Below are 21645 nucleotides of genomic sequence, written 5' to 3' on the forward strand. Positions count from 1 at the left end.
GCAAGTGAAGGCAAAAAAAATGACTCCGACGCCAAGCACGAACCGGAATGGTTAATTAAATATGGGCCTTACTCCGGGTAGTCAAAAAAGTGTTAAAAAATAAAAAATATTTTTTTTTAATAAAATATAAAAAATACACTTAAAGTATGATTAAACAAAGCACATCCAAATGAAGTTTAAAATTAATGAAAAAAACGAATTTTAAAAAATAAATTTGTGTCCAAAGGTATTTTTGAATTTTTTTTAAAAAAGAAGGGAAAACGTAAAATACGCATTAATGGCCAAAACAATTTTCAATGCCAAAATGATGAAAAACATTAAAAAATTCACATTGCAAACAAAATTCTTTATTTTTTGGGATTTTATATAAATTTTTTTTAAAAAGAATTAAAATATCCGGCCGGTTCACCAAAACAGGCCGAAACCGGAACCAGCCAATGGCCAGTTCTGATCTAACCGAATGATTAGAATTTCAACCGCCCGATTTTTCCTACACTGCTGGGTCCGTTATCCCTTCCTGCATACTCAAGTTCGCATATCATATTAGAGATAATTAAGTTGGCAGCCTACATCATATTAGAGAGAGAAAAAAAGAGAGTGAGAGAGACCTCAATTTATGTCCAATTTCTCCTTATACGTAATAACAAGTTAGGATTGGTTGTGTGTGTGGAGAGAGAGAGATTTGTTTATAGGCCTTATCCAATACTAGCCGACGCAAACATGATTGTATGCCCAAGGCTCAAAAGCTACATTCATCTTTCCATCCAATTCAAAACAATTCATGCATGCATGGTAAGAAAGAAAGATAGAACTTTAGATTAGACCCCAGGTGCAATAACAGGGGAAGCCAAGCAGAAAACACCATCACTCCTTCAAAGGCCTTGTCAAAACTACCATTCTCCAATAGATAAAATTGAAACACCTTTGGCCACCTTCCTGTAATTTCGTAACCACCACCATAGTATCATCACCATAAATTAGTAAACAGACCAGAGAAGGAAAAAGTTGAAATTGGGTAGGTCTTGCTAAGGTCCAATCCTCAGTTATCTGCTCCAACTGGGGTGAGTGTGTGCCAGAATGGGCAAGTTTTATCAAAAGAACTTCAAAAAATTATTAAAAAACAGTAGAGTCGGTCAATTCCAGGGTTTTTCGACCCTGGTGATTCCAAGTCAAGACGGGCTATTCATTAACCAGTTCCCTTGACACTAAAAAGTTATAAAGCAAACTGATAAACAGAGAAACATATTTAAAGAAAGTTGAAGAGATTGAAGAGTGGAGGCACTAAACATAGAGCAAACAGAAAAATATGCAACTACTTATTTTCCTTTCAAATGTAAGTACACAACTATTTATAACCCTGAGGTTGAAAAGACTTGGAAATGGACCAAAGAAAGGGTGGATTGACCAGCTTTCATGATTGTAAGCAATGGGTACAATAATGGTGAATGTGAGGTAAAAGAGGTGATTACAATGACAGAACAATAAAAAGAGTTGGAAGGAGGTGGTGCAGTTAGCTATCAAAAAAGGCAAAGTTAAGAACAGTGGGTCTGAGAAAGGAACCCTATGCAGGTGCAGTAGAGATGTTGGTTTTAAAGGTTTCAGAAAATGTATAACTGCTTTGTATTGAGTGGTAAAGTTTTGAGGGAAAATTCATCAAGAAAGAAACAACAATGGCAACAATAAAAGGTACATACATACATAGTTAAGTAGGAAACTGAATAACAAAATCATTAAATATCAATGGTACGAGGGGACTAGAAATTTTATGATCGATTAATGATAGAAAAGAGGCCCATAAGAATATGGTTGGAAGTAGTGAGAAAAGATATAGGGGACTTATGATATCACTGAGGATATGGTCCTTGATAGAGCAGAATGGCGGATCAGGATTCGTATAGCCAAACTCCAAATAATTGGGAAAAGGCTATGATGATAATTAACCCAAAAAAAAAGATAATCATTTTTTTTTTGGGTGACTAGAAAAGATGATCAATTGAACATTGAGGGATCATAATCAAGGATCAGAAGACATATAACTATTTATAGAACACATTATTACATAAAGACAAAGGATCCATTGGGAAAATTTGAAGAACAAATTAATTCACCCAACAATAGCTATCAAAGGTATTAACACACAATATAATGCACAAAGATGAGTCATGAATCCACAATACAAACTATTGTTTTCAAAGCTCTCTCTCTCTCTCTATATATATATATATATCTATATATATATATATATATATATATGCACAAAGATGAGTCACAAATCCACATTACAAACTACTGTTTTCAAAGCTCTCTCTCTCTCGCTCTCTCTCTTTCAGACCCTGATATCTGTTTGGGGAGAAACCGGTTTCTGCCGGTTAAGCAGAAATGCATGTACAAACAAAATGTTTTGGGTGATATATATTTTAAAGAAAGCATCTTTTGGGGACTAATCAACACTTAAATAGTTCAGCTACAAATTATAAAATGTGACGGGAATTCAAGGACATGGAGCAACTTCCCATAAGCCCTCCTAGTTATCGATACATTAACATTCTTTAATTTAATCACTGCTGAATTCTTTAATTTAAGTAAGCAACCCAAGATTGCCCAAAGTAAGATGAGTAAGCTATTGAAGCCCAAGTGTTTTAAAGAAAGCATCTTTTCAGGACCAATCAACACTTAAACAGGCTAGCTACAAATTATAAAAGGTGATGGGAATGCAAGGACATGAGCAACTTCCCATAAGCCCTCCTAGTTGTCAATACATTAAGACTCCTTACTTTAATCACTACCCAATTCTTTAATTTAAGTAAGCAACCCATGGTTGCCCAAAGTAAGATGAGTACAAGCTATTGAAGCATAAGTACTTAGAGAAGGCCAACGGGTAAGGACAATGGATGATGCATAACATAGAGAGGCAAAGACAAAAGAGACAGACAATTCAACAACAAAAGGGCTTCAATCAGAAGTTTGTTATTGCTGTTATTATCCTTATAGCTGTACACTGTACAAAGTGAATCGAAACTTGACGATTCCAACTCAGAGTTTCCCAAGTTACTTTGTCGAGTCTGAACCATGGGAACTGGTTAAGTCTAGCTGATTACCAATATTTTATTAGTTTTTTAGGACTCAGCCAAGTCTCTGACAATCTCGACGCAACCTGAGTTTCTGGAATCAGGCTCCCGACCGAGTCCTTGTTTGAAACCACTGGGTATATGTACAGAAAATTTAAACATTGACGAGAGGCATAATATGCAAGAAAAGTATAGGTAAAAAACAACAAATTAAACAAAAAGGCATCTACATCAATCAGCACAGAATAAGATAAGAGATTTGCCTTAAACCATGGAATATTGAGATAGAGGAAGGCATTCAGCCCATCAGCCTCTTGTACATAAAATAATTCATCAGAATCACCAGAATATAATACACAAGATACCAGTTGGCGAGAGTAGAAAGTAAATGAAGGTAGACGAGCACAAACACATATTTCTGCTCATGCAGCTGCCTCATGCTATTTGATATCCCAACATTGAGTGCTTTTGTGTGTGTGTGTGTGTGTGTCTGTATGTGTGTGTGTAAGAGAGAGAGAGAGAGAGAGAGAGAGAGAGAGAGTAGATCAGGATTCACTAAACATTAAGGGCCTACACAGATCAATGTATAAAACTATATGCAAGGGGGAGTGGTTTAAGCACGAACATGATTGAGATAGAGTGATGCACTGATACTTGAAAAAGCTATCCAATAAAGGATAAAAGATCAACATGAACACAAACAAAATGTTACTCACCTGGCTCTTGATTTCATTTTGTTGATTACATTAGTATCAAAGTTTGTATACAGTGTATGGAATACACCAACTCAATCAAATCCATCAGTTTTTCTTTCCAAGAAAAATAAAACAATGAGGCTCATATGACCCAATCCCTTGTCTATCTAGCCTCAAATGTCACAGTTACCCCCTTCCTCCCCCGCAAGTTTTGAGCCCATTTCTCAGATTTCATCAAAACTCTTGACATTTCAACAGAAACCCACCTCATATCAGGCCTTTTCTTGGGGTCCAGATCCACACAAGAAGCAGCAATTTGAATAACTCTCTCTGCGCATTCAACTGGGTAAGAATCCTTCAATCTAGAATCTACCCATGTCCTCAACCTTAGTGGCTCAGCCAAAATTGAACCCACATTCTCAATAAGAGAAACCTTCTTGAACTCATTATTTTCTTTATCATGAACATATTTCACAGGCTCCTCACCTGACAAAATCTCTAAAACCACCACCCCAAAAGAGAAGACATCACTCTTTTGAGTGATAACCCCATCTGAAACATACTCGGGTGCCATATAGCCCTGTGTCCCTACAATCTTCCTACTACCATATCTTCTCACTCTACCCCCAAATTCAACTGAATTCTCCTCCATAATCTCAGATTTTGACCCCGAATGCTCTTCAAATTTCATAGGAAACTCCCCTGTTAAGATCGAAGCGCCAAAATTCGCCACCTTTGCCCGATATTCAGGCTCAAACACTATGATACTACTTCCTTTGAGATACTTATGAACATAGACGAGTGGGATATCATGATGCATATACTCCAAGGCCTTTGCTACATCTAGTGCTATTTGAATTCTTGAGACCCAACTAGATAGAACTGTAAAACCTGGAATTTTGCTACCTCTAAGACAATCTGAAAGGCTTAACCCGTCTTCAAATTCATAAACCAGAAAGATGGTTTCTCCTTCCAAACACCCACCAATGAGTTTGATCACTTCCTTGTGATGAATGCTGCATAGATCGCTCAAAACCGACTGGAACTCAATTGGGTATGTCACGTTTCTCTGTAAAACCGCGACTTGTTTCTCCCTCAAGGCACATTTCCAGGCCATAGAAGATCGGCCACCGAGCTTTTGGGATCGAAAGTTATTGGTGGCTCTGGAGATTTCAGAGAGGGAGAAGAGAATGGGTCTTTGAGGGAGTGAGGCCCTAAGGCTGGAGAGAGAAGTTGAGGAAGCTGAGGTGATTTGTGATTCTTTGGAGAAATTGCTAATATTCGTACCTGAGCTCAAATCTGTGCTTTTGCTCGTTGATACTCGGAATTTGGGGGATCTGGAAGATGGGTTCGGTCTCAAAGGAATTGGGCTCTGAACTTTTTCCAGTTTTTGGCCGCACATCACGTGTTAAGAGTTTAGAGCTTGATATTTTAGAAGAATAATGGAAGGAAAGCTGTAAAGTTGAGGAGGAAAGGACCAGACACTGGGTTGAAGAGAGAGATAAAGAAAATGACTAAGCCCAACAAGAACCCAATAAGAAAATTGTCATGACAAAAAGTTGGCTGAGGAAAAGGACCAAACCCAATAAGGAAATTTCCGAGAGAGAGAAAGTTATCTCGTGAGAAAGAGATCGTAAAAAGGCCTCACCCCAACAATGAACTGGCCCTGGTGTGATGTATAAACACTAGAGAGAGAGAGCGGGGAATTATATGATTCTATCCCTTCATGGAATTACATAAAAAGGCCTGAAAGTGATCACTTTGAGAAAGAAAGAGAAAGGCCCGAAACTGAGTGATCAAGGATATTGCAGAGTGCATGAAGCGAAGGAACAGTACAACTCTCTTAGACTCCTTAAGAAGAGACGTAAAAGACCAAAAGCATTAAACCGCCGCACTGAAACTGAGGTAATGTCAGCATTGTGGACCATCATCATCATTATCTATTCTGGGGATTCATTTTGGAGATTAATTATTAAAATCATTTAATATATTAATGTCAAATGTAACTATCATCATCTTATTTTTAGAAGATGAATGATCCTCCAGGACCCTCTTCCACCTATGTATATAGAACTTCAAATGATCTTCATTAATGTTATTACATACTTTTAAAAACTTTATTACATGGGTTCGGGACATGATTTTTCTAGAAATTCGTATCAATTTTAATGATGATTTTTTAGAGATCCTATACACATAAATGGGAGATGGTCCTATAGGATCATTTCTCTATTTTGAATTCATGAGAAATTTTGGTGGCTAATTATTAAAAATTAAGAATTTCAATTTTACCTAACCAAGACAAGAATGATCACAATCTCGAGACAATTTTGCAGAGCTCTTGGGTCTATATTAAGTTGCATACAATTGGTCTATTCAATTTAAGAGCCGTTTGGATACCTGAAAATATATTGTTTATGAAATATATTATGGACGAAATACATTTCCTGCAAATAGATTGTCACTGTTTGTTATATTTGACTAACATGATTAGACTTTGGTTTCAACATGATAAGTCATCGGAATAATATGATTGGAATAACATTATCTTATTGTGATAAGCCTTACTTTTATTTATTTTTTATAGAAGTATTTCAAATGTCTCTCTATATATAAATTCAATTAAACAATAAATTTATGATATCAAAATCAAAATATTTATTGTACTAGTTAAAAATGGGAAGAAGTTTGATTAGTAAACTAGAAGGTTTGGTAATTGCTATAGAAAATTTTAAAATATGTAAAGAGATTAAAGAGATATCTTATTTCAATTGAGCTTTTACTAATCTCTTATGAGGATTATGTTATGAAATTTTTTTATTATGATTGTGTTGTGTAATGTCTCAACAATTATTAATTATTATTTTTGGTTTTATATAAGAGTTGATGGCGACCTACAAACCAAATTGGGGATACAGGGATGTAGAAATTTTTTTTATTATGATTACAGTAGAAAAATGTCCCTTGTCTACAACACTTCAAATCGATTTAGATTTTCCCTTACTTTCACCTACCAATTATTAAAAAAATTTGTTTTTATATGAGAGTCAGATGATGGATACAACTGGATAGAGGGATGTAGAAATCTTTTTTTATGATTGCAGTAGAAAATTGTCCTCGTAAAACTGTTTAAATCAATTTAGGTATGGCGTATACTTGAAAGAGGGAAATGTTTTTTAAGCGGAATAAGGCAGAGAGAGCACACGAAAGATTTCCAAAGATCAACCGTCAACTTCTTAATAGATATTTCATCCCTCAGCGGATGTAATAAATTGCGTGTTTTTTTGGGAAATCTCAAAGATTATCCGTCAACTTCTTAATAGATATTTTACGCCTTCAACGGGTGTAATAGATTTCGTGATTTTTTTAAGAAATCTCGAATAATGTCTTTCCATTTACTTACTATTAAAGTATACATTGTCAAGTAATAAATTTCCACATAACCAAATGGCCCCTTAAGGGATAGGCGAGTTTTCATTTGTGATTTAGGGGATTCCTTAGGCCCTGTTTGATAATTGTTCTCTGAGAAAACGAGATAAAATCAGTTGCTTTCTCAATTGTCACATTTTTCCTGTTTGGAAAAAAGGGAAAGTGTGGAAATATAGAACCCCGTTGCTATACTTTTCCGCATTTTTGGGAAAAACTTTGGAAAAATGTGAGACCCCTTTGTTCCTTTTTTTTATTTATCAACCTCATAATCTTTCTCCATATCAATCTCTCTTTGGTCGAGCCCTAGCCCGATCTTTCTAGTTTTCGTATAGATGTTACCTAAAAAGGTTCCCAACTTCTCAAAGTTTTCTAAATCTATTTTTTCTCATGCTTCTAATTTCTCAAAGATTCACCAAAAAAAAAAACAATTTTCTTGAAAACCAAATATGAGGCTTCTTTCTCAAACATTATCCAAAAAAACAATTTTCTCGGTAACCCCTTTAGTCTGGAATGACTTTTGATGAATCGGTAGTCACACAATTTCCTTCCTTTTTAGGTGGTTTTTTTGTCCGCACACACCATTGATTTAGGGCTCATTTAAGGATATTTCATCGACAAATTAAAGCCCATGGGAAATTTTATATGATTTTTTTAGATCCGAATAAGACCATTGATTTAGGACTCATTTGAGGACATTTCATCGACAAATTAAAGCCCATGGGAAATTTTCCATGATCTTTTCAGATCCGAATAAGATTTTTTTTCAATATTTGAGGTGTGTTTTCTACTTTTTCTCTTCGTTCAAGCCCAAGTCCAAGTCCAACAAGGAATCTGGATTTTCAAACATGAACGAAAGAGCAAGTGAGAGTTTAGTGCTATATACCATTAGAGCCTACTTAGCTGACAATTAATTATGTGAAGGAAAATTTTTTGGTGCGGCCAAGCCTGCATCAGGTTGGAGATCTACACCGTCCACCAAAACAGGTCCCTTAAGTAATAGTCTTCTAAAGAAATTATAAAATCAATTGTTCAACTATTTTATCCAAAAAAATATTATTTCTAGTTTCTAAAAGTTGAAGATTAATAATCTCAATCTTAAAATTAAACTATTAAGGGGCACAACATGCGAGTATGTGGGCCGCATAATAACCACGTCCCTATCTGAAATAGTCTATTTTACCTAAAATTAATATGCTGATGATATTAATTTTTTAATAGTTTAATGTGCACCTTGTATTATATATAATATTATTTAAATATTTATTTTTTGTGATTTTTAACTAGTTTTATCTACTTTTGGCTACAAACATGTGATTTTCAATTAATTACTTTAAATAGAATAGAAACAGTTTTTCCAAATATATAATTTATATATAAAACTACATATAAACTTATAATAAATACGGTCAAACAACTGATACTTCATTGAAGTTGATTGTTGTGCATAAATACAGTATATTTTGGAAAGGTTAATGAGCTTTCATCAACTCAACGTCATAACAAGGAAAGCGTGTGGCTCCACTCAACCCCACAGTGCAACCTTTCCTAAAGGGCAAACTATTATGGAAGAAGACGAGAGAACTTGGTGAGAAACAGAGAGAGGAACTATGGAAGAAGAGAGACAAAGAAAGAGATTATGAAAAAAAAAAAGAGAAAAGATTTAGAGAGAGAAAACTTTTGACTTTTAAGTGAGATTAGTAGCACGATTCTTATTTGATGGCATTGTGACTTTTTTGTATAAAAAACAAATAATCTAATTATACAAATTCCAATAATCTAATACTTGATTCTTAGTCTTATTAATTGGGCAAGAATTACAAATCTATTATCCACGCCACGCTCTCGATCCTCCTGAATACCATTGTGGTGAAGAGCCTAAAATTGAAATGTTAGGGAATTTGGGTTGACACAAGATATTTACTATTTTATTATAAATTTCTTTACAATGTTATTTATTAGAAATTTCACAGATTGCCAAATATTTCTAGTAAAGTGTAAGGCAATTTTCACTATTTTTTCAAAATCAACCAAGAAAAGTGCAGAAGTACATAATAATCCGTTCACACTTGGCATAAAAGGGTAACAATCACTCCAACCCGTTCAGTGTAAAGTACTGAGCCTTAAAGTGTCATTTTTTTTTTTGGCAAGGTCAATAATTTTTATCGATAGAATGTTTTAAAAACATCATATTACAAATTAGGAATCAAGTAATCAGAAACAGACAAAGAGGACAAGGAGCTTCCCTGTTTGGCTAATCGATCAGCTACATCACAAGCCTTAGAGTACCACTGATGGCATTTGAAGTCCATGAAATTTTTCCTTACATTTTACAGAGATATGATACACCCTGCCACCTAATTTTACACGGCTTGGGGTATTTGTGACAAATTATGTATAAAAGGTAACATTTCATTGCATAAAATCCTGTGAGTAATATCGGGAGCTTTCTATGGGGCATTATACACATATAATGTGTCTAGCGGCTTACGAGATCTAGTATTGATCAAGCGTCTTTTTAACTATCTAACAATAATATCACACATTAATCACATCATAACAAGAACAATTGGCATTGTCCGACATTATATTGATCGGACTATTGTTAGTCCCCAAAAAAATATAAATTACATTCGAATAAAAACCCATAAAAAGACTTGAGGGGTAAAAGCCAGTATTTAAAGGATAGAAAATGTATTGTGTAAGCAATATATGTCGTGCCTCTTTTTTTATTGGGAATTTCATTATAATACCTAAACGAGATTAACTATTTACTATTTTTTCCCATTTGCAATTATTCCAACCCAAGGTTATGTTTTGGGTATTTTGAAATTAAATCAAAAGATATAAATAAGCTATTAAACTATTCATCTCTCGTGACTAATTTGATAAATTTCCCTTTTATCTATTCTTAATGGGATGTTAACCTTGTGAAGTGCTGCGGCTATGACCGCTATGCCCCAAACAATAATCAAACACAAAATCTCCATGTGTCCCTTGGTACCTATCAAACTATGCTTTAAAAATTCTCCAGGTGTATATTCTATCTACACATTCTACAAATGGGGAAAAAGATCATTGGCTAAACATTTCTTGCAACAGCCGGTTATCTTATTGACAAATGTGGATTACCTTAACGTGCAAAAAAAACACACTCCCTAAAATTTCACTAGAAGAGGTTGTATTTATGCCCAAATATCCTCAAATTGATCATCTCGACCTCAAGATGTATGGACACGAGAAAATAAATGGATTTCAAATTTTAGAAATAGTGCATCTTGCAAAGCATTTTTAGACCGTCAATTTTAAAGATTTTTGAATTTTCATAGATTTGCTCGATCTTCACTATTTTTTAAGCTTTATATCTATAATTAAAAATAAAAATATATTTTAAAGCTATCAAAAAGGTTTTCAATATTAAAACCATAATTCTCGACACTACTAAAGGTGAGCTCTAATTTAATGGTTTGGAGCCTCGACTATATACAAACCGCACCCATATTTTAATGGGTAATTAGATATGGATATATAGGTAACAGGTAAAAGAACATTTCCACTAACCCACACAATTTCAAGATACCTGAAGATCAAACCAGTTCAGTTTTTATATTATTAAAATAAAAAAGTTGGAGAAAGCAATAACCACATAATTTGAATAGAAAAAAGATCATTGATTTTTTATTGTGATTGACATGCACATAAAGATATTGTTTTATATCGAGCATGTATACCGACAGGAGCCCAATATATATTTACTCCCTCAAGCGAAGAGCTATTTAAGAGGATTATTTCAAGAGAAATGATCCTATAAGACCCTCTCCCATCCATGTGTGTAAGATCCAAAAAAATCACCATTAAATTTGGTACAGATCTATAGAAAAATCAACGCCCCACATCTATGTGATAACTTTTTTAGAGATCCGTACCAACTTTAATGATGATCGTTTGGGGTCCTACGCACATAGATGGGAGAGGGTCCTATATGATCATTACTCTTATTTATTTCAATCTAAAATTTTGGGATGTACTTTGAATCGTTTGATAAATATTTAAAAATAAAATAAAATTTTAAATTCTTAAATACATAAATTTGACTGTACAAAAATGAGACAATTGCTATTTAATCTTAGAACATCATTTATTCAAGCGCATACACAATGTTGTCTTGCGGCCATGAGGTCATATCCCAAGGTCAAGGATCCTAAAAATACTCATGATGGAGCATATAGCAGTTTGGCTTTTACATGAATTTTTAGGAAGATTTCTAAACAATACATTTTCAAAATTCTTTTGGACAGAGACTCGTCCCCTCCAAGAAATTTAAAGGTGGTTCATATACAAATCATCTTCCACTTTATGAATTTTTTTTATTTAAATTAAACAATAAAATATTTTTCATCAAATTTCGCAAAGTGCGTTGTGCAATAAAGGCATTAGCCCCCTTGTTTCTAAATGTTCATCATTATGGATTACCTGAAAAAAGTTTTCCTCCTTTTGTGGTTTGGTCAGCTTAGAATTTTTTTATCTTTATCTAAGAGCATAACGTGTGAGGAAAAAGTAAAATCAAATATCATATACAAAACAAGTAGAACTCATATGCTCAATAATACTAGTACTGTAGAAGGACACCTAACATGCAATGAGACCGTCTCTCTGAGTAATTCAATGGTTGAAATCGAACTCTCGAAGTAGCTTTGCAATAATAAACAAGTAACCAGTCTCCTCTTACCAACTAAACCTAAAACCAACGTCTAACCGTACAGGTTTGAAGCACACTTCTCTCACTCGATTTGACATTCACAAGTCCATGCCAGACCCAGTCTCCTGACAGCGTCACACAAAATCTAATTACCAAGCCAGTACTATTAACTTCCCCATCAGTTTGATCCCAGCCTATTCCCAATCTGGATTGGTGGGTTTTACTTGATGAAAGTAAGGAAAAAAAATTATATAAGCATGCAACCTCATAATGTAGAATTACATATGCACCTCAAAAATCCATCGGAAAAGGTAGTTTTAATGTTGAAAAACCCTTTGATTGATCATCTCAACATCGAGATGTATGACCATAAAAAATAAAAAGATTTTCAGTCTCAGAAATAGAGCATTTTTTACACCGTCCATTTTCAAGATTTTCATATGTTTATAGATCTACTTGATTTTAACCATTTTTTAAATTTAAAATTTTATAATTAGATATATAAATAGATTTTGATATAATCCTAAGAACAATTTTTTACATCAAAATTATATACCATGATAAAATTTGAAGGTGCACTCTACCTCTACACCTACGGATGCATTCATATGAAAACTGCACCCATGAAAGAAAGACTAATATGATATTGCTGAAAAATATATATATTTTTTATTTTTCTTCTATATCACCCCTTTTTTTTTTCTTTTTTTTTGGCAAAGATCACTTACAACTAGTGCTTCAAATAAAATAATTAAAATAAAAGTAACAAATCCAAAATCTTCAAAACCTTGATGCCACTAAACCAATTTTATTTAATCAAGTAAAATAACCACAATTCTTAAGCTTGAGAATATAAAGACTATATAATTAAATATGGTAAGAAACAAAAAGACTGTCAAAGATTATCCCAACCGGGTTTTTTTACACCTCACATCGAGTCACCACCAAACAATAATCAACTTTCAATCTCAAACCTAGAAAGCAAGTTTAAGCCAAACCCTCCAATGAAACTGTGAACTCCTCTTGCTAACAAATCTTAAACCTTAAGTACAGTCCATAAAACCCATTTTAAGAGAGATAAGATCTACTAACTTCTACTACCCAAAACCCTTTAGATCATCAAAGCAAGAGAATCGAGAGAGATCTTCCTCTTGATCAAAAATCTTAAACCTTAAGTACAATCCATAAAACCAATTTTAAAAGAGATAAGATCTACTAACTTCTACTACCCAAAACCCTTTAGATCATCAAAGCAAGATAATCGAGAGAGATATTTCTAAGTGGGTGTACCCCTTAATTTTTCTTAAGAGAGAGAGAGATCATTCTTTCCTAAGTGGGACATGCCCCCTATTTGTGCATTCTAGAGAGAGAAGAGAGATTTTGGTGTAGAGAGAAACCTTAGAGAGAGAAGAGAGATTTATAGTACAAAAATAGGATTAGGGTTTCTTAAGGTTTTCCATGGCTTGCCTCTTCTTATGAAATTGAATATGAACCATTGATTTTGAATGACTTAGGGGATGAGAAATTTGAGCTCTCCATTTCATAGATGGGTCATCAACATCATGGAATGTGCTATAACCTTTATCTCCATTTCCTAAACCATTTTTCTATCAATAGAAATTAAATAAAATAATTCTAAATATAATATTGTACATACCAAAATAATGTACAAGCCTTCTCATGCTTTCCAAAAATCCATTCAAAGCTTCTTCAAGGCAATAGCTTTCCAAAACACATAACAACTTGAGCTTCAAGCCAAAACCATTCAACACAACAAAATGGAAAGCCCTAAATAGGTCGGGCGTGCCACCCATGAAAGGGTCTCATGAACCCCACCATCTAGGCCATGGTGGGCCCATGTGCACAAATGGATCCCCATGCAATTTTAAATATTTTTTAATATCAATAAAAGAATTTTAGAATTTTTTTGAATATTTAAATTAATATAAAATCAATATCTATGTTTTTATAAATCCAAATTTGATAAATAAAATATCCAGAGATGATAAAATGTTTAAAAATCATATATCTTTAAAACAAACATAATTAAATTCATTAGATAAGAAAATGTTCCATCTAGTCTAGGAATTAAATTTATAAACATTGGGTCACTTCACCTTCAACTGTGGACTACGATCCACACTTGCTTTATCAAACCGACCCAGTGTTTCCTATGACCCACAGTCCATGCATGGGCTCATTAGTGGGTCATCAAAATTTGGCCGATGAGTCAAGGGTCGTAATCCTAGTTTGTGGATTTCAAGTTCTCCCCTAAAAACGTACCAATGTCACATATACCTGATGTGACCACAACTTCTGTGGCACATAGGGATATCTCTCGCACATGCATGAACTTCACCCTGAAAGGTGATTCGTTTTCCCGAAACGACTATCACATATACATGTCGTGTGATGTCACAGATAAGGCTTTGACCCCTGTCTTTTAAGGCCACCGCCACACACAATAGTCACACAGTCCCTCGACTCACTCATCCGGGTATACTCTGACCTCATCAAAAGATAACCTATTAGAACCCTTATTGGATAATTTTTTATATCCAGGTAACATATGTTTTTTCCAACCAATTGGCCTAGTTCGTAAAGCTCAGTTCGGTATCAACAAATGTAATTTTCTTAATATGGTCCACAAAGGATCACACTCCCACTAAGTTCATGTTCTATTATATCAAAATCATTATTACAAATATTCATAAGACCTTTAATGGCCACACTCACCCAACACTTAATTAGTGAGCAAAAAAAAACTTTGTGCTCATTAGTTAAATTCCCAACTAATGAGCACAAAAAAAAAGAGGGAAAGAACCCATATCTACTGCAATACAACTATTAAATATGTCCAAATCTAGGAATAGAATACCATTTGCATAACCAGCCCATCTTCATCCAAATCCAACCAAAGCTCCGCCAATTGAAAGTAAGAACCATCATTTGTAGTTCCTTGGAATAACTAACAATCACTTTCAAGTTGATGCCGAATGAGGGGCAGCCTGCTCAGCCATGGATTCTGTGTGTGGGTGTGGATGTGGGTGCTTGTGGGTGGGTGTGTGTGATTGTGTGTGTGTGTGCGTGTGTGAGAGAGAGAAAGAGATGGATTAGAAATTCATGAGCTGATATTTGAATGGATAGAAGGAGCAAGAGATCACTAAAAATCAAGAAATTAGCTCGTGCAGGCCTAAACAAGACGAAGAGCTTGTCATGGTCATTTTGGGCCTACAAGCATCTACTGAGTTTATCAGGTTGGTTATGCAATCTAGTGACAATGTACCGCTAGCGCACTAGCCAGCTGACATAATCATTTTAACCGATAGGCCAGCTGCAACACGTGATTTGGTCAATATACGTGTAGTATTCCAACAAAAATGCAATGTTTTGGAAGTCGGATCCAAACTAGCATTTTGGATTTTAATCTCAAATACAAAATGGCAGAGTTTTTTTAGTGCTTGCACACTTGGATGGGAGTCTAAAGTGGTATCCAAAGGAGTGCCTGTACAACACACTCAATGCCACCCAAAACACCACTCCAACCGCACGGAAATGTGCTTTGGGGCAGCAGCTAGACGAGGCCTAAAACTCTATTAAAAACTAAGAGATCCTTAGCCCCATAGTAAGTGGAACTCTTTTCTTTATTTTTTTTCCTTTTACCAAGTACTCCTTTCATAACCAACTTACCTTGGATCACATACTGAGGACACATCAGGTTGAGAGGTACATACAAATGGAAGTCTATAAAAGTCTATAAACATGAGAGAGAGAGAGAGAGAGAGAGAGAGAGAGAGAAGAACCTCATTAATACCCAGTATGTTGTCCATGATATCAGCAAGCTCCACAAGAAATCCGCCGCTTGCCAGGCCAATTTAACAAGATGAAGGAAACAATCTTAGTCCAGTGGCAAAAGCTCCCACTTCTCAAGTGCACCTAAGTACAGGCACAAGAACTTCTAAGCCTAGAAAGGGTCCTAAGAGCATGCCCGAGCTATCCCCCAGTAAACCACACAAATTCCATTTGGAACTACCATCCAAAACAAACTATAGAATACATATTGATGGCTCCGGCAATAAAACACTGGGCCTGGGTCTGGAATACTCAATGAATGTCACTGTCTTCCATTATATACCAAATCACCCACTCCAATCCCTAAGAACTCCCATGGTAAAGGCCTAGACAACCATAGAATCCAATATCTCTCTTAAGGAAAATTTGATATACACATGTTGCCAATAATAATCTACTACTCTCTAGCAATATACACCCTGATCCTTTCTCTAATTAGATATTCAAAAGTAGGGCAACCATTCTCAAATTTGTTATCTAGTATAAAGACCATGAGTAGAAGATTCTCTCAGGCCCAAAATACTTGTTATAAACCTACAATGTGGTGTTGTAAATAGCTCTAGAAAACGCTTTGCGCCATTCAAAAACCTAAGTAGCATTTCAGGGACTTGCAAGATCAAAGTTGCCAAGTGACGCAATTTTGAAGAGGTATTCAATGTGGTACTGAGTCATGAATACGGATCCTCATAAGTATTTATAAGGTGATTTCATTTTGTAATAACTTTATAAGATAATAAAGTTAATTTCAAGCAAATCATATGAACAAAGAGAAAAGAGTAAGGGAAAAAGATATAGAGAGAATTTCTGCCAAACAGAGAAGAAACCTTCAGATTCCTCAAAATGAGAGCATGCAAAAGACTCCAATTTTGAGGTTCAATAGATACATAACAGTAGCGCAGTAACAGAACAATGTGACAGGCATCTTTCTGTCACGCATAGAACTTGAGATGTCCACGATCCTCGTCTTTAGTAAACATAATAGTGTAATGGTTATCCATTATCCATTGAGTGTTTAAAATAAAAAACACACCTATATTGATGGTTGGTCAAGAAAGTGGTTCTTACTCTCAGAAATTACCAATGATACTTGCAAAATAACTTTGGATGGGGTTCAGGCCCAAATTTTGTATTCCCATGACTTCCATGAAATTGTTACTTTTAAAATGCATTATTTTCTATATATCTTCCCCGTATTTGAGTTAAACATCATACATGATGGAGCTGATCCCTTTCATGGCGACAATTTGGGTTGATTATTCATCAATGTATTTCCTTGGGCAGAGGGTGCACCATGATATTCTAATTCATTTTCATCGAATCACACTGTTTTCCTTCAGTAATGTAAGACAATCTTATCAAGGACAAAGTTTATATAAGGGTGAGGCGCTAAATGATCAAATTAAGGGCACCTTAAAAATTCACTAGAAGAGGTTGTTTTGATGTTAAAAACTGTCAACTCTATCATCTCAACCTCAAGATATATGGACATGAGAAAAAAAAGATTTCAAGTCTTGGAAATTGTCAATCTTGTATATTATCTAGACCATCAGTTTTCAAGAATTTCATTTTTTATGGATCTGCTCGATTTATACTATTTTTTAATCTTTAAATTTTTGTAATTAGGGATTAAAATAAATTTTCAGGGCATCACAAAGATTTTTTATACCAAAGCAGCATGTTTCAGATCTACTTGAAGGTGTATCTTACTTTGATTGTTAAGGGCCTCAGCCTTATTCAACACACGCCCTGTTATAAATACCCATGTAAGCGCACTTTCCCACTTCATCCCTCTGTTCTACTCACATATACCACACGCCTGTGGCCCCTCTTTCTCTCTTCTCCACGATGTATTTTTCATCTCAGAGCCCCTCTATTTTCTAAGCAATCTATAGATCACCTGAAATTTGTTTAGTTCTTTTTTTTTTTTCATGGAAGGCTTATCCCAAAACTTCTACCCGATAAAACTTCATTCAAGCTTTCTCACTTTCCGCCTTCCAATATCCCTTGTCAATCCAATATACCATTTGATAACTACAGCCATTTTACCGAATCGACAACATACATGTAGCCCCGTGTGTGTTGTACCACATGCAGACAAGAACAAGTAAGAATTGAAACAAATAATCAATGAAAATAAAATATCCAACTTACTAAAAAAATGAAAAAAATAATAATGGACAAAACTATAACAGCCCGAGTTAAATTTATGAAAATAAAAAGATAAATAGATAATTTACATGAAGATATGAAGAAAATAAAGGAAAAATCATAAATTGATATATAGACAGTTAAAGCTTACTCTGAAGAATTCATGGCTGACCACCCTTCATAAATCTCTGAGCTAGGGCATTCACGACACCATCAAAGCTATCGAACCGAGAACTCACCAAATCAATGTCAACTCCCAATTTCTTAGCACCCAAAGCAGTTACAGGCCCATGAGCAGCCACAACCAAACCAGGCCTCTTCTCTCTCACCATTACCCACTCAAATCCTAACTTCTTCAACCCCTTTATTAATCCCTGAACCTCTGCTGTACTAGTAAACACAATTGCATCACTGGCTTCATCGCTTATTAAAAACTCAGCACAATCAAGCCCAGCCCACCTGGTTTCATAGGAATTCAACCTAATTGGCCTCCAATTCTGGTCTTTCAAAGCCCCTAAAAAGTCAGGAACAACACTGGGCTCATCCAAACCCGTAACCAAGGGAACAAGGCAAAGAATCTCTCTGTTGAGCCCATCTCCAAGCTCCTCGGCCATGGCTTTTGGTGTCGGGACAGAGGGAACAAAAACCCTAACCCTATCAAGGTTTTCACATAGAGAAAGAACAAATCTCTGGTCCAAGAGCTCAGAGTCTCGACCTAGAGCACATAGATAGAAAGGCTCTCCTTCTCCACTTAATGGAGGACCATTTAGGGTTAGGATTTCCGATAATGCCTCGGAGAAGGAGTTAATGGCAGCCCTGGAAGTGAAGGCGATTGCAGAGGATTGATTGATTAGGGTTTTCTGGAGGTGGTTTCGGATTAGGGTTTTGGTGTGAGGGGTTGAGAGGACTGATATGGTGGGGAGCCAGAGAGGGTGAGCCTGGTGGGCTCGGAGTCGGCGCTCTAGGCTCGGAGCGTAGTGAGCCGGGGTGGTGTAGACGACGTGCCTATGGCTAAGTGGGCTCGATGAGGGGTTCCTAGGTGAGCTCGGATTCGGTGGCTGTGCGCAAAGGGTGATGAGCGCGGCCATAGCTCCAAAGATTGGCGGGACAATGATTTTAGTGTGGTTTAAATTGGAAAGGAGGTTTGCAATATTTACTGTCCAGAAAATGTTTTAGTGAGGCTGCAGGCCTGCTTATTGGAGTAGGACTGCATCCCTACACATCGTTCACGTAATGCAATTCGTTGCCTTTTCTACATAAATGTCAATTTTTTAAGCCATTGGATGTGAGCTGAGCGATGTAAAATGTAGCTGGTGGGGCCTCCATATATCTGTAGAGTGAAATATTAAAAAATTGATCAAAAAATATATATTTCTTCAAATATACAAAAAAATACCTTATTTTCTTCAAACTTACTCCCATACCTATTTTTTCAAGGGTATCAAGTAGTATAGGAAAAATCGGGCGGTTCATATCCTAACCATCTGGTTAGACCCATTAAGATCCGAACCGACCACTGGCCAGTCTTGGTTTTGGTCGTTTTTTGTGAATCGGACGGGTATTTTAAAAAAACAATACAAAATTATATAAAATCTAAAAAAATAAAGGATTTTGTTTGTAATACATCTTTTAATGTTTTTCATCGTTTTGACAAAGATTGAGAATTGTGTTTGCCAATAATACTTATTTTTACATTTCACTTTTAAAAAAAATTCAAAAATACCCCTGGGTACAAATCAATTATTTAAAATCTATTTTTCCATTAATTTCCAACTTTATTTGATGTGCTTTGTTTAATCGGGCTTTAAAATGCTTTTCATAATTGTATTTTTTTTTAATACTTTTTGACCGCTCGGGACTCGCCTAGTTAAGCTGAACTAGCCAATTTACCATTAGGCTAGTTGAATTGCTTCCAGCCCAATGTCCAGTTAAACGTTTCAGTTTGATTTTTCCACACTTGTCTGAAGTTAGTTCCTTTACGGAATTCCAATTCACCTATAATGGTGCACTCATGATTTGGGCCTTTATAGAGGCACACGAGTGGACCTTTATGGATGCACATTTCAATAATCCACCCATAAAAATATTTTGATGTTGAAAAACCTTCCAATTAATCATCTTGACCTTGAGATGCATTGATGTAAAAAAATACCAACAGTAATTCAAGTCTATAAAAATAGTGCACCTATCCATTTTCAAAATTTTCAAGTGTTTATAGATCTGCTTGATCGAAACCACTTTTTGAGCTCTAGAATTTATATGTAGAGGTGAAAAACAATTTTTTGACTATCACAAAGGCTTTTAGCATTGAAATTCCATCTTTCAGCATGGTTTGGAGATCAACCGTTCTTTGATTGTTTGAGATCAACACCTTATCTGAACTGCACCCTTTATCACATGACTTAAACATAATACTGTGTTGAAATTAGCACTCTTCACTGAAAGAACTCAAGTATCAGAAACTCGTCTGATATCCAACGCAGAGTAGCACATAAGTTAACATTATAAATAAATAAATAAATGTCTTAATTTTCTTTATAAGGTTTAACATGATCCTCATGATCACAACAACAAAATAGTCACAGGGTTTACCAACATCCAATCGAATGTTGAGATATAGTAGACTTATTAGCATTCCATCATCATCATAGTCATACAAGAACAACAGGGAAACACGTTTGTTTAATAGCGAATATCATGATCGGAACATATCCAATACTTTGTGCGTGGTACTCATACTGACCATCCACATTATACTCATCAGTGTAGCATACAGTGCAGATGCTCTTTTCTCCCAACTGAGTTAGTATCGTTCCTGAGCATAACAATTACTCATCTGCACCATCCTCTTATTAGTTGATGGTTGATCAACATTATCTGTGTTACTATAATATTTTTCAAATTTTGGTATAAAAAGGTTGCAAACACCTAGTCGAAGATGTACTATTTGTCAGCTGAGAGAATTTTGTATAGGGCTGAGCCCCTAAGCAATCAAAGTAAGGTGCACCTTTAAAGAGTGTTAGAATATATTATTCGATAATTGAAATCTTTGTGATGGCTTGAAACTTTGTTTTCATACCTAATGACAAAATTTAAAACTTCAAAATAGTGTAGATCGAGCAAATTGATTAACGCTTTAAAAATCTTGAAAGTTCACCATCCAGAAGTACATTACAAGATAGACTATTTTCAAAACTGAAATCCATTTTTTCTCATATCCATACATCTTGAAGTCGAGATGATCAAACCTCCTTCCTAACTCTCCATTCTCCCTCCTCCTCCGCCTTCCCTCCTAACCCTTTACTTTTGTTTTTTTTACGAATAAAATTTATAGGTTAGCTACTGTCTGATATTAACTTGAATACCAACCCGCCCCGTCAATCTTCTCCAAAACGCCCAGTCAATCTTCTCCAAACGCTCTTTCCCCTTCTCCTAATAGCTCACTTGTTCCCGTCTCCAAAACCTCCTCTCCCCTCCCACCCTTAACCTTGCCACTCTTTCTTCCTCTATGCGTTGCCACTCTTCTTCCATGCCCCGCAATCTCATCTTCCCCATGCCTTGCCACTCTCCTGCCCTGCCCTGCCCAGCCCGCAATCTTGTTATCTGATCTTTCCATGCCTCGCCACCCTACCCAGCCCCCCATGTCTCGCCATCCTATCCTTCTCCTGCACTGCCCAGTCCGCAATCTTCCCCCACACCATCCTACCTTTCCCCATGCCTCGCCACTCTCCTGGCAGCCCGCGATCTTCCCCCTGCC

At 35.6% G+C, this 21645-nt stretch overlaps 2 protein-coding genes across 4 annotated transcripts; both read right to left on the minus strand.

Annotated features, from left to right (window-relative positions):
• Positions 1–603: 603 nt before the first annotated feature.
• Positions 604–19002, minus strand: LOC18439632 (uncharacterized). Of its 3 annotated transcripts, none has more exons than XM_020670653.2 (2): positions 18040–19002; positions 604–936 (listed from the first exon to the last, which is right to left on the minus strand). In XM_020670653.2, exon 1 carries the CDS (start codon positions 18974–18976, stop codon positions 18050–18052), a length of 927 nt encoding a protein of 308 aa, XP_020526312.1. In that variant the 5' UTR covers positions 18977–19002; the 3' UTR covers positions 604–936; positions 18040–18049. The 3 variants fall into 3 exon arrangements, with proteins under 3 accessions (XP_020526312.1, XP_006849857.1, XP_088718804.1); XM_006849794.3 differs by lacking the exon at positions 604–936 and adding an exon at positions 14518–15824; XM_088862678.1 differs by lacking the exon at positions 604–936 and adding an exon at positions 17351–17771.
• Positions 3927–5165, minus strand: LOC18439631 (lysM domain receptor-like kinase 3). Its single transcript, XM_006849793.3, has one exon. It carries the CDS (start codon positions 5163–5165, stop codon positions 3927–3929), a length of 1239 nt encoding a protein of 412 aa, XP_006849856.1.
• Positions 19003–21645: the final 2643 nt, after the last annotated feature.

The sequence above is a fragment of the Amborella trichopoda genome, chromosome 3 (assembly GCF_054954075.1).
Source record: "Amborella trichopoda isolate Santa Cruz 75 chromosome 3, AtrichopodaSantaCruz75HAP2 v2.0, whole genome shotgun sequence".
Lineage (NCBI taxonomy): Eukaryota > Viridiplantae > Streptophyta > Magnoliopsida > Amborellales > Amborellaceae > Amborella > Amborella trichopoda.

Coding starts and splice junctions, on each gene's coding strand:
- LOC18439631 (XM_006849793.3), bottom strand. CDS start 5,165: ATGTGCGGCCAAAAACTGGAAAAAGTTCAGAGCCCAATTCCTTTGAGA.
- LOC18439632 (XM_020670653.2), bottom strand. CDS start 18,976: ATGGCCGCGCTCATCACCCTTTGCGCACAGCCACCGAATCCGAGCTCA.